We start from the raw sequence: 11,926 nt of genomic DNA, 5'->3' as shown, positions 1-11,926 counted from the left end.
GAAGCCGGTGTAATTATTATGACACGTGTAAATCGATTTTATTTAATTATTTAAGTTGAAAGCCGTTGGTTGTTTGATAAAGAAAAACAGAAAAAACAGATGGTTTCGGTGTGCCTCAGAAAATTTCGCTGTCTTGATCAATGAGATTATAAAACAAAACCAGCTCCTTGATTTCTGAATTTACACTTAATCTGTGTCATTTTTCTTTTCAAAGAAACTCTCAATCTCTCCTTGGAGAGCTCGCTTCTGTGTTCGGATCGGATTTCTAAGCTCCGATGCTGTTTATTCTCTGTCTTCGCCGCTGACTCTCTCTCTGTCAGGTACAATGTTTAATGCTATAAATCTGTGATACGAATTCTTCTTTTGTTTTGGAATGAATACTTTCGATCCAAAATGCTGTAGATCTGAACGATGCGACCACCATGATAGCCGCTTCTCAGTTGATAAAACTCTCTTGTTTTTTTTTTTGAATGAAAGCTCAGAATTAATTTGCAAGTGACATTTTTGTCTTCATATTAACCGTTAGACATTTTTCGAATAATTTCTGGCTCATATGTTGAAATCCAGGAAATTTGAAAATGTGCAGATAAATGATTTGTAATTTACTTGAAACAAATCTATTGTTGATGATTGAAATATGCTAGAAATGTAATTTCCTTGAAATCGGCATAGAGTTTTGGGATTAGCAAAGATATTATTTCAGGTAATGGCTTTATCGGATTAAATTGGTAATTAATTCTGTGAAAAAAATGATAGATATAAGAGGATTTACTTATGGTACAACTATCTTGAATTGACGTCCCTGAATCTTCAATAGAAAGGATTGAGTGGGGTAAATTTTTGTGATGTTATTAGTTTAAATTAAAGCAATGTTTTTGTGTGTGTAGTGGAAGATCTGATGAGATTTTGTCAGCAATCAAACACTCTGAATTGAATCCTGGGTTTCATTTCACTGTTGTGGTTAAACATTTAGCAATGAATGACCATGGTGGAGCCAAGTTGATAGGAATACGAACGATTATTAGGCTGAAGGAAATCCTCCAAAAGTGGCAATCTGTTACTATTAGTCCCGAATCAAGCAACTCTCATTCTAGTCCAAATGGTGGGGAAATTACACCGGTAATTAACAAAATGTTGACAAATGTTAAGTGTTGTGATTCAGATGAGGATAGCTGCCATAGCCCTGAACCACCACCTGATGTTCCTAAAGGCTATTTGGCGGTTTACGTTGGGCTGGAGCTTCGGAGGTTTATAATTCCCACCAGCTATCTTAGCCACTCTGTGTTTAAGCTTCTCTTGGAGAAGGCTGAAGAAGAGTTTGGATTTGATCATTGTGGCGGGCTCACAATTCCTTGTGAGATCGAGACCTTCAAGTATCTTCTCAAGTGCATAGAGACTCATCAGAAGGATTACCATGATGACAGCTCAGGTAGCTTTTCTTATGTCATGTTCCTAATGTTTTATTGTTGACAGTTTGACACGGTGTTTGGAAGTTCATTTCATAACATTAATCACGAACGTGCCAAACTTTTCACTACCTTAAAACATTAATTCACCATTATGTAGGGTAACATTATTGTATACATTGTTTGCTTTTATTGCTGTCATCCTCTTTTTACTTGAAGTAAAGTTTCTTTGGTGATTTTGCAACTGCAGATTCACAAACCATTGAAGAATAGGCAGATTATGCTGGCCTTTCTAATGGACAAGATATAGGGCTGATTTTTTTTTTTCCCTGGTGTAAAGCAGTCTCCTTATATTCAGATATTCCCCTTAAGTTTTCATTTCTTCTCTGTGTAAGTGAAGCAATAGGAAACTTGTAGTTAGAAATAGTGTGCTCTTGGTAGTGGTAATGTTTAACCTCTGTATTGGTGCATGTGACCTGAATCTAATGTTTAATTGAGTATGAAACATATGTGGTTTGCCAGGCTATCAAGTATTACTTGTTATATTTTATTCCTTATTTGATGTGTTAACAAAGTCTGGAAAACTACCATGCCACATACACATTAATATATACGATTAGTTATTTTTTATATGAATATGTTAATATAAGTATAATAAATTCTATTGTTGCACTAATGTATAGATGATATTTTGTCTATCCAATAAAATACAGTTAGTGTATATAGTATTGCTCTTTACATATTTAATGCATACCTGTTTTGGGTATATAAATAAATACATATTTATATGTATCATCATATGATTGAGTATTATTTTATCTTTGAATCAAAATCACTTAATGATATGATAACATATATAAACGTGTACTAATTTATGTATTCAAAGTGGGTATACATAGTTTTATTACAATTATATATACCAATTTTAAATACATAAATAAATACACACTTTATGTTTGTCACTGTTTGATTGGGTGATTTTAAATTAATGATAAAATAACACGCAATCACGTCATGATACATATAAATGTATACTCATTTGTATACTAAAAACGAGTATACATAGTATTGTTCTTACATATTTTATTTGAGCATAGTTATGATAATTTTATCATATGAACATATAATATGACTCTCCAACTATAAGGTTTTCTCTTATGTTAACCAGTATATAAATACTAATGTCTGATTTCAGCTAAACATTCTTGCCAGATATAATAATTAATCAACTAAGATTAAACTAAACCCATGCACCAATGTACCATAAGGGAGATATGAGCACCTTAGGTTAAGAGATAGTAAAACATATTGAGTGTATTTTGATAGTTCAGTTGATTTATCTCTATCTGATCATCGGGTTATGAATTATAAGAAGAACTAAAATTAAATTTCATACCCTTATAGCTTGAATAACTCCTTCCAAAACACACTTGTGAACTTGGGATTGTGGTTACAAAGTATTGATTGTGCATCCCATGTAACTTAAGAGATGTTTACAACAAAATATGTGGGCAATGATGAGCATAGTGTATGGGTGTGAAAGAGGCACGAAGTAGGCATCAACAACCACAAAGAGTGTTGTCTTGCCCTTTGAAAGGGGCAACCCATTGATGAAGTGCATTGAAACATTAACCCACACTTGGTAGTTATAGGGAGAGGTTGTAGGAGATTTGTGGTGCTTGTGAGTCCACTTTGTGACAATGGAAGATGAAATAATGATACCCCAAACCTTAGTGCCAAAAACTTCACACCCCTTATCATACCACATGCTCAAGACCCTTCAATTTTGGTGAATTCTAATGTGTTTTTAATTTGCATATGAAAAAATAAAAGATAATATATATGAGAGAGATGACATTTTAATATGAAAAATCAACAAGAAGAAAAAATACTTATGATAAACTTAAAAAATATATTCCGAATTAAGCATATTTAAGAAAAATAATTTAAAATGTTATTAAAATATTATTACAGTATCAATTGTTGTAAATGTCACAATACATTTTTTATTTTTTTTTATTTCTTGTCATTTTTAATATAATAATTATAAAAAAATGCTAGAAAATATTTTAATAGTATCAATTATTATAAATACTTCAATAAGTTTTAAAATTTTTTAATTTATAATGGCAATTATTAGAGATTTTACAATAAGTTATTAAGTTTTTTTATTTTTTATAATTTTCTAATGATTTTTAATTAAATATCATTTAAAAAAACAAATAAATAGTGCATATGTTCGTTGTAGTGTTTAAGGTTATTGTTAGAAAGTTGAGTATGAGGACAAAATTGTAATTAAATTATTTAACCACTTGGCTAATTCCTTATACCCTTAAAAATATGATTCTTAATTGCTCAAGAAAAAAAAAAGCACAAAAATTTGACTCAATTTCTCTGTTCTAAATATGAATTTTCTGTTCTTATATAATTTAAAGGCCAAAAGATTTATTCCCACCCATGTTTTAGTGAACTTTAAAATTTTTATCCCCTTAAGTTTTAAAAATTTAAAATACTCATCCATCTGTTAAATTTTATAATTATTATCAGAGGTAAAAATGTTATTTAAAAATTTTATTTAAAAAAAGAAAAAATTATTCTCTTTTCCCAAAAACTAACAATTTTCTTCTTAACTTAGGATTTCTATTTTTAGGATTAATAATCGTCCCCTCAAAGTTCAAAAATATTATGTTTATACCCCTAAAATTGCATTATTTCTTTCTAATGATTCACTCTAGTGTATCAGTTATCCCACTATCGACACCTCCTCTCTCTCTCTGATGGTAACTTAGCACAAAAACCATATAAAATCTTATTAAAATGGTTAGATTTGTCATACAAATCTTTGCAACAAAATCACATAAATTTGTGTAACCGAGTTGTATGTTGACCAACGCACAACTCAGTCAAACGATGTTTAGATCTATGCGATGTTTTCGAACCAAGCTACATTAAACATGTAGACATGACAAAGCATAAATGGTTGCCAGTTTTGGCATCACATCACCAATTCCGTAAAATCAAAGAAATGAGAACGATTTTTCATCATCCTTTTCGGCTAAAGTGGTCCAATTTTTGTTATTTCACATGCATAATAATATTTGTTTGACCTGATCGATGTCTTATTGCATATAGATAGATGATTCTGTTGGACTCTTGGACAAGCACACGATGGGGGATGTTGTTATTGTCTACTTTGTAGACAGGAAAAGTAGGGAGTTTGAGAGGATGAATCTGTTAAATCAAACACTGTTTTCTTTTGTGGGTGAACCTGGGATTTCACTAAAAGAGACATCACATGCTATGTCGTTTCGGGTCTCAATTTTATTTGGAGGCTAGTGCCTGAATATGCTTCTCTTCTCAATGAAAGAGGGTGTAAACCTAACCACTAGGATATAAAATTAGATATATAGATAATATGTTATTATATATTAAATAATTTTAAATTAAAAATAAAATAATACGGAATCACAAAATAATACTCTTAAAAAGTAGTTTAAGTGATAAAAGAAAAAATTTTATGTATAAAAACATATAAGTTTAAATCACATATTAAAATTAAATTTTTAATTTATCTAATTTAATAATTATAAAATCAATTATTAAATTTAAAATTTATCTAGTCTAATATAATTAGTTTAATATAAAAAATGGGGTATAAACAATTTTTCCTTCCATTCTTTCCCTCGTTTGGTCCCATCCATTGCTTCTGCCGGGGATGTCGTTTTTCAATTAAGTTGATACAAAAAAATAGAAAACCCCCTAAAATCATCTCTTCTTCCTTAGCCGCTTTCACCCCTTTGCACATTATTTTAATAAATATGGGAGACCAACACCTTGATACACGTGAAATCACATCACTTTGAATTAAAATTTTTTAATTAAAAATTATGATATAAAATAATATTATTTTGATCAATATATATTAAAATGATATCATTTTAATAATAAAAAATAAATCGAATTGAATTCAAATTGAGTTTAAATTTAACTTTTACGAGTTCAAATTTAAACTCAAACTCAATTATATATAAACTGAATCAAATTTAAATGTAAATAAACTTAAATTTAATTCAATTTGAATCTAATTTTACCTTTGCACCATCTGGTCATATATTGTATAAGATTTTAAGGAGCATGTATTGTACAAATTTGGAGACAGAAATTGGAGGAGTAACATGACTGATAAGAAGAGTTTTGATGAACCAAAATCCGATTTGACCTCTCAGCCTCACATGGGATGGTCTCTGTGGCTTCCGCTTGAGTGATGACTGACATACTAAGAAAACGACGACGTAAATGTGATTGTGGTAGATCTCTGACGAAAAGCTGCAAAATAGCGACGACCTCTGAGACATGGCACCTTGTCTTCCTTGACACTAACAGCAGTCAGCCATGCATTCGCCAACGCTGCTTCCCTATTTCGGTTGCTGTTTATTGTGCTGAACAAAGTGTTGAACAATTTAGAGATTCACCGCGAGGAAAACTAGGACTTTCTAGTTTTATAGAAGCTTATAAGCTTTCACACTTGTTGATTAATTTATGAGGTTACCTTTGTGCTTTAATGGAGCCATATAGAATGTTCTACTTCAAATCTTATGTTTATGCAAGTTTTTCTTTTAACGGTCCTTGTATGAGTGCTCTCTTTACCAGTGTTTTTAAAATCGAACTAGTCATTGAACCAGTCATTTTGTTTGTTTACAGTTCTATCAGTTTAATCTATTATCAAATTATTATATATTTCTTGAATAGTATAAAAAATTAGTCACATTTTTAAAACATAAAATATCTAAATATATTAATTAAACAATTGACATTTCATTACACAAAGAAAAAACTTATTATACATTGTTGATTTTAAATGGTTTTTTCGATTTAATGGATTTACTGAGTTTGATTGTATTTCAAATAAGTCCATATTAATATATGGATATGATCAAATCGGATTATGAAATTAGACCGAATTATAGATAGGTTCATAGTTCAACCAATTAAACAAATATTTCGATCCGATTTTAAAAACACTTCTCTTTATTGTCGTTTTTGTTCTCTGCTTCCTTTTGTTCATACAGTTACTTTTTCTTGTTGAGCGTTAGTTTAGATAATGTCCCACCATGCATCTGTTGACAATGGAAGTCTTTGATCTAAATAGACAAGTAGATTTGGTTTGGTTCGAAATTATAATAAAGTAATTTTAAATTAAGAATGAAATAACACTAAATTATATTTTGATACGTTAATTGTGTATTTAATAATATTACTTACTATAAAATTAGAAGTCATATGAGATGGAAATGGAGAAATCTCAATAGTAATGATTGAAAATTACATTTTCCAAGTACTAAATATCTAACATGATGATAAATATGATTTAGGAATGCTTCATTTTAGATAAGTAAATTAGATTGGAGAATCACTTCATCGTATGGGATTAAAAAAAAATGATTGAAATGAAAAATGGTTTTTAGTTGCAACTGAAGATGTACTTGATAAGATCGATTGACTCTATGCCTAGAGATGATATGAGCTAAGTCGAAGGACAGACAAGAAAGTTTGAGTTGGTTTGAAAGTTAAGTGTAAGTCATTGACTAAAAATCAATGAATATTAAGTAGCTTAGAGGAGATCACTTCAAAATTAGATAGTACAAAGACAAAACATAACTAGAATGGTTGTGTTGGATGAGTTTGACAAAATAACATTTGAAGAGTTAATCAAAAGTGAACTTTTTAGAATACAACTAGGAATGCATGTTTCATGGTATTGCTGCAAATCCAACCATCTTATTCAAAGTCAAATAATATATTTTATATTTAACGGCTAATTTGACTTCTAGAGCATATTTCGAGTATAAAAAGAAGACTTGAAAACCATTTTGAAGGTTATACAAGTGCTCGAGAGAAAATTCAATATCTATCCAAATTCATTTACTTGAAGTTTATTTTCTTACTTAAAGTTTTAGTCAAGGTTTCCAAAACTGGACCGAAATAAAAATCGTTTTAAGTATTGGTTTCAGTCGAATCAGTTGGACTATTTGAACCGATTAGTTGGACCGAAATTACAGTTTTATATAAAAACCTAAAAATATTATGAATGAAATACATCCAGACATATAATATAGATTCATAATAAAATTATAAATTTAGAACATAAAATTACAAATTAATTACACAATAACAATAAGTTAATTTTAAATTAACAATAACAAATTCACTTATTATTAAGTACTAAAAGCCAAAACATATTGAATTACAAAAACAAAAAAACATGATGATGATTTTGCTGGCTTGTTGTGCATCAATTAACCAAAAGAAAACAAAAATTTACTGTTACGCGTTTTGATAAAAGAATACAAATATAAAGTGCCTATTGTTGCAATAATTCAAAATAAATATAAACAATCTACTTTTACTTTTCTAGAATGCACTTTTCCAGCTATTAGTTTATACATTCAAACGAAAAAAATTTTATATGTTCAAATAGAAAAAATTTAAATCAAAATTACACAATCTTACAACGACTAGTCTGTCATTGGTACTATTGAAGGACAATCGTTGGTCACTGTAATACTGGAATTTGTCGTCGTCTCAGCCTACGATATCTTCGACAATAGCAACAAATACAAACATTAATATTTGTTGTTGTCTAGACCTTTGATCGAAATTAATATTCAGCAGTGTCTTTGTCGTCGTCAACTATTGTCGTCGTTAGCAAATGTCTTCCAACCATCGTCGGCAAAAGATCAACTATTGGGATGAAGTTAGAATAAGTCGCCGACAGCCAAAACTTCACAGCATGGAAGAAGAAAAAAAAAATTGTTTACTTTTAAATAAAATACTGAACAGTGAACTGCCAACCGGGTTTAACCGTGAACCGGCGGTTCAACCATAGTCCAACCTGATTTTCACTCTAAAATGGTTTTATCCATTATATAAACCATCTATAGTACCGGGTCACGGTTAAACCGATCAAACCGATTAGTCCTGTCCAATTTTTCAATCATTGGTTTTAGTCTCTCCTTATTCTAAAACTTATATTCTTTTAGAGAAGTTTGTTAGAGGCATATTCTTTGTAATTATTTTGCATTGCAATAACTTGGGTGAAATCCTATCAAAACTATTATAAAAGGCGAAATCTTGAATTAACTAATGTACAAAGGCAAAATTCTAGATAACTAAAGCATAACCTCGTCAGAAATTAGTGCATCTAGTTGAGACAGTGTTAGTAAAACTTCATAAGGGTTTTCTTTGAAGAAAGGTATGTCGAGGATTTTGGATAAAATGTAACACCTTCTTCTAAATAAATTGCCTTCCAGAAGGAAGCTTCACTTATATCAACTATTAAAGTATGCATTCACTTTGAAATTCTCAATCCATACATTACATTCTTCAATAATGAATAAAAATATAATAAAATTATGTGTACTTATTTTTGATACATAATTTATATACACAGATAAGACGTTATCATATGATTAGATATTTTTTTATCATATGATGATATATGTTTTAAAATCACCTAATTATATAATGACACATTATTATGTATATGAATTATATATTAAAAATAGGTATACATAGCATTACTCATAAAAATACCCTGTTACTCAAAACATCAGTGAAATCGTGCAAGGGATGCCAAATTTGAATAAAACCATCATCCAAGTACAGTGTAATCAAATGAACACAATAGAAATCCTCAAACCCAACATACAATGTAGCATAACTACAAAAACATGAAATGTCCAAATACACAAACAAACACATAGACATAGAAAATGATGATAATGCCCCTCACATTAATGAAAAGACTATTGTACCACTAAACATATTACTTTGGGTGGGAATAAGTCCTTTGGCCTTGAAAAAAATAGAGGAAGGTGTGGCCCAAACCATAGCTAACTTGCGTACTTTAAGGGTGGACAACTTGGCAACGCGTTATAGGTATAAATACGTGTTTTCAAAAGCAACCAACAATTTAAACAAATAGAGCGTGTGACTTTTAATTATAAATTATGTTATTTGTATAATTTTATATATAAATAATAATATATTATTATATAAATAGATAATTAAAAATAATATAATATAAATTATATATATAATTATACATTTTATTGTTTAATTATCCTAGGAATCTTGTAACAACCTAATCATTAGATTATAAACTAAATACTTTTCTTATAGACGAAGAATATTATTAATAAATCATCCCCCTTGTCCTTCACAGCTTCTGCAGCCACTTTCTGTCGATACGTGTCACTTTTATATCTTCTGTTGGACGCACACCACTAAATTTTCAGAAGGCCAAAAGGGACTGATCCCCACCAAGCTTGAGTGCAATCCTGACTTTCATTCGTTCGTTAGTTAAATTTGATTATTATTATAAAAAATAAAATTATATTTTAAAAATTTTATTCAAAGAATTTATCATCTTTTCTTATATTATTTATAAAAAAAATCCAAATTTTAGTGTACACTATTAAATTTTTAGATTATTGAATTGGGGTATCACTATATTCTAACTCACTCATTAATTTGGATATTAAGTAAATGATTCTAACTTCGTTAAATCACATTTTTATTATTTTTTATAAGAAATTATATTTAAATTAAATTATTTTTTAAAGATTGAACCGATTATTTTAAAAAGGTATAACCCTCGTTTTAATGAGGTGTCAATAGATCTCAAATTTAAAGCTTCATTAGGGTTGCTCGACCCATCTTTGCGTTTCAATTTCTGTTTTATAATTAAAAGTCAGTCGTGTTCAAGATTTTACGGCAATTATTTTGGTGTGCAACTCTTATTTTACCAAAATAAAAGGAGTTAATAAAAAAATAAATACAAATATATTAATATTATAGCAAAAATAATTAAATAAATAAACAATGACAGTAGCGATAACTACAAATAACGATCACCAGGCGTAGCGATTAGCCGGTGTACAATGGGTTAATTAATCCTCACCGTTGAAAGCAACGAATTCCTCTCATCATTCTCAAATTGCTTTAATCTTCTCTTCTCTCTGGAATCTTCGGTCCTCTACTTACACCGCTAATCATAATTATTAAAATTGCATCATCATTTGCAACTTTATAGCATAGGAGTGACCTCACACAATCACTTCACTCAACGTTATTAATATTTAATATTTCTGTTTACCGTAGCATGCAAGTTCAACAGTCAACAAACGTAGAACTCAGCGAGTTCCTCTAAAGACTCGGGCTGTGGATCGGCATTTTCCAGCATCCAAAGCAAGTGCTCAAACAACACAACCTCGCACGCCACGTTTATCGTGTGGGACGAATCGTTTGATCGCTCAGCCAGTTCTTTGAAAAGCGGATGATCGATAATGTCGGAGCTGATGAGATATCGTCTCCTGGATTTTCCGACGTAAACAGGGTGAAGGTCGCCGGCGTTGGCGCAGGAATCATCTGTGGTTGCGACTACGGAGGTAATCCTAGGACGTCCGCCGCTTTGTTTGTTGAATGAGTTGAGCTTTTTGAGTACTGACTTGAGTTTCATCAGCTTGCCACCTATCGCCATTAGAGACTGGATGAGAAATGTTTGGGTTTGAGAGAAAAATAGAAACAGAGACGAGAGAGAGAGAGAGGTGTGCGTGACAAGGGAGAAGGTTGGCATATAAAGGGGATATATAGGGGTAAAAAGGTAATTTGATATAGAAAATGGCGGCAAGAATTGAGGCATTGGAGGCATGAGGCATGGGTTGATATTAAAGTAACATTAATTAACTTTTAATCTTAATTAAACCTTAATTAATTTATGCGTATGCATTTTTTAATACATAAATAAATATATAAATTATATATAATTATATTTAGTATTATTTTATCTATAATTTAAAATCATATAATGTTATATTATTTATCTACTTATTTATATAATTAAAAAAACAAGTGTACAAAATTTTATTATTATGTAGCATAATAATTGAATCACATATTATATCGTGTATTAAAAATTCAATTTTTTATATCATTTATCAAATATTAAATTGTATCATATAATACGACTTTTAAAAAAATTAAATAATTAAATAATCTAATTGACATGTTATTAATTTTAGAAAATATCATAATCACCTTTAAAAATTTAAAATTTTTTATACACATCTCTATTATATCATTACTTTATCTAAAAAGTGTATTGATCTAATGATAATATATATTATAAGATATATATTTTATTATTTTATTAATTTGATATTATCTTATAATATGTATATATAATTTTATATTTGTATTTTATAATATTATAAAATATATATATTATATATTTTAGGATATTGATACCTAAATTGCGTATGAGAAAGAAATTAAAAGGTAAAATGGAATACAAAGACTTGGGTGGGTAATTTTGTCTGTATTCACATGCCAACTGTTTAATTCCACATAAATTATCTAAAAAACCTTGTTACTGAAAGCGACAGGCATGTGCAGGGTGGTGGAATGCAGGGGAGACTCCCCATCTCCCCTCATCTTGAATAACAAAGGATCATTTGGTG

The 11,926-nt window shown here is 29.6% G+C and overlaps 2 protein-coding genes across 2 annotated transcripts; one reads left to right on the top strand and one right to left on the bottom strand.

The window, feature by feature from the left end:
* The first annotated feature begins 78 nt into the window (after positions 1–78).
* On the top strand, positions 79–1,936 carry LOC123194519 (protein SMALL AUXIN UP-REGULATED RNA 10-like). Its single transcript, XM_044607749.1, has 3 exons — positions 79–320; positions 888–1,429; positions 1,657–1,936. The coding sequence occupies exons 2-3, from the start codon at positions 976–978 to the stop codon at positions 1,677–1,679; spliced, it is 477 nt and encodes a 158-aa protein (XP_044463684.1). The 5' UTR covers positions 79–320; positions 888–975; the 3' UTR covers positions 1,680–1,936.
* An 8,295-nt stretch (positions 1,937–10,231) lies between these two features.
* LOC123194713 (auxin-responsive protein SAUR76-like) lies at positions 10,232–11,014 on the bottom strand. Its single transcript, XM_044608080.1, has one exon. It carries the CDS (start codon positions 10,945–10,947, stop codon positions 10,585–10,587), a length of 363 nt encoding a protein of 120 aa, XP_044464015.1. The 5' UTR covers positions 10,948–11,014; the 3' UTR covers positions 10,232–10,584.
* Between the last annotated feature and the right edge of the window lie 912 nt (positions 11,015–11,926).

Source organism: Mangifera indica, chromosome 13 (assembly GCF_011075055.1).
Source record: "Mangifera indica cultivar Alphonso chromosome 13, CATAS_Mindica_2.1, whole genome shotgun sequence".
NCBI classification, from domain to species: Eukaryota; Viridiplantae; Streptophyta; class Magnoliopsida; order Sapindales; family Anacardiaceae; genus Mangifera; species Mangifera indica.
This window is presented reverse-complemented; position numbering and strand designations above follow the sequence as displayed.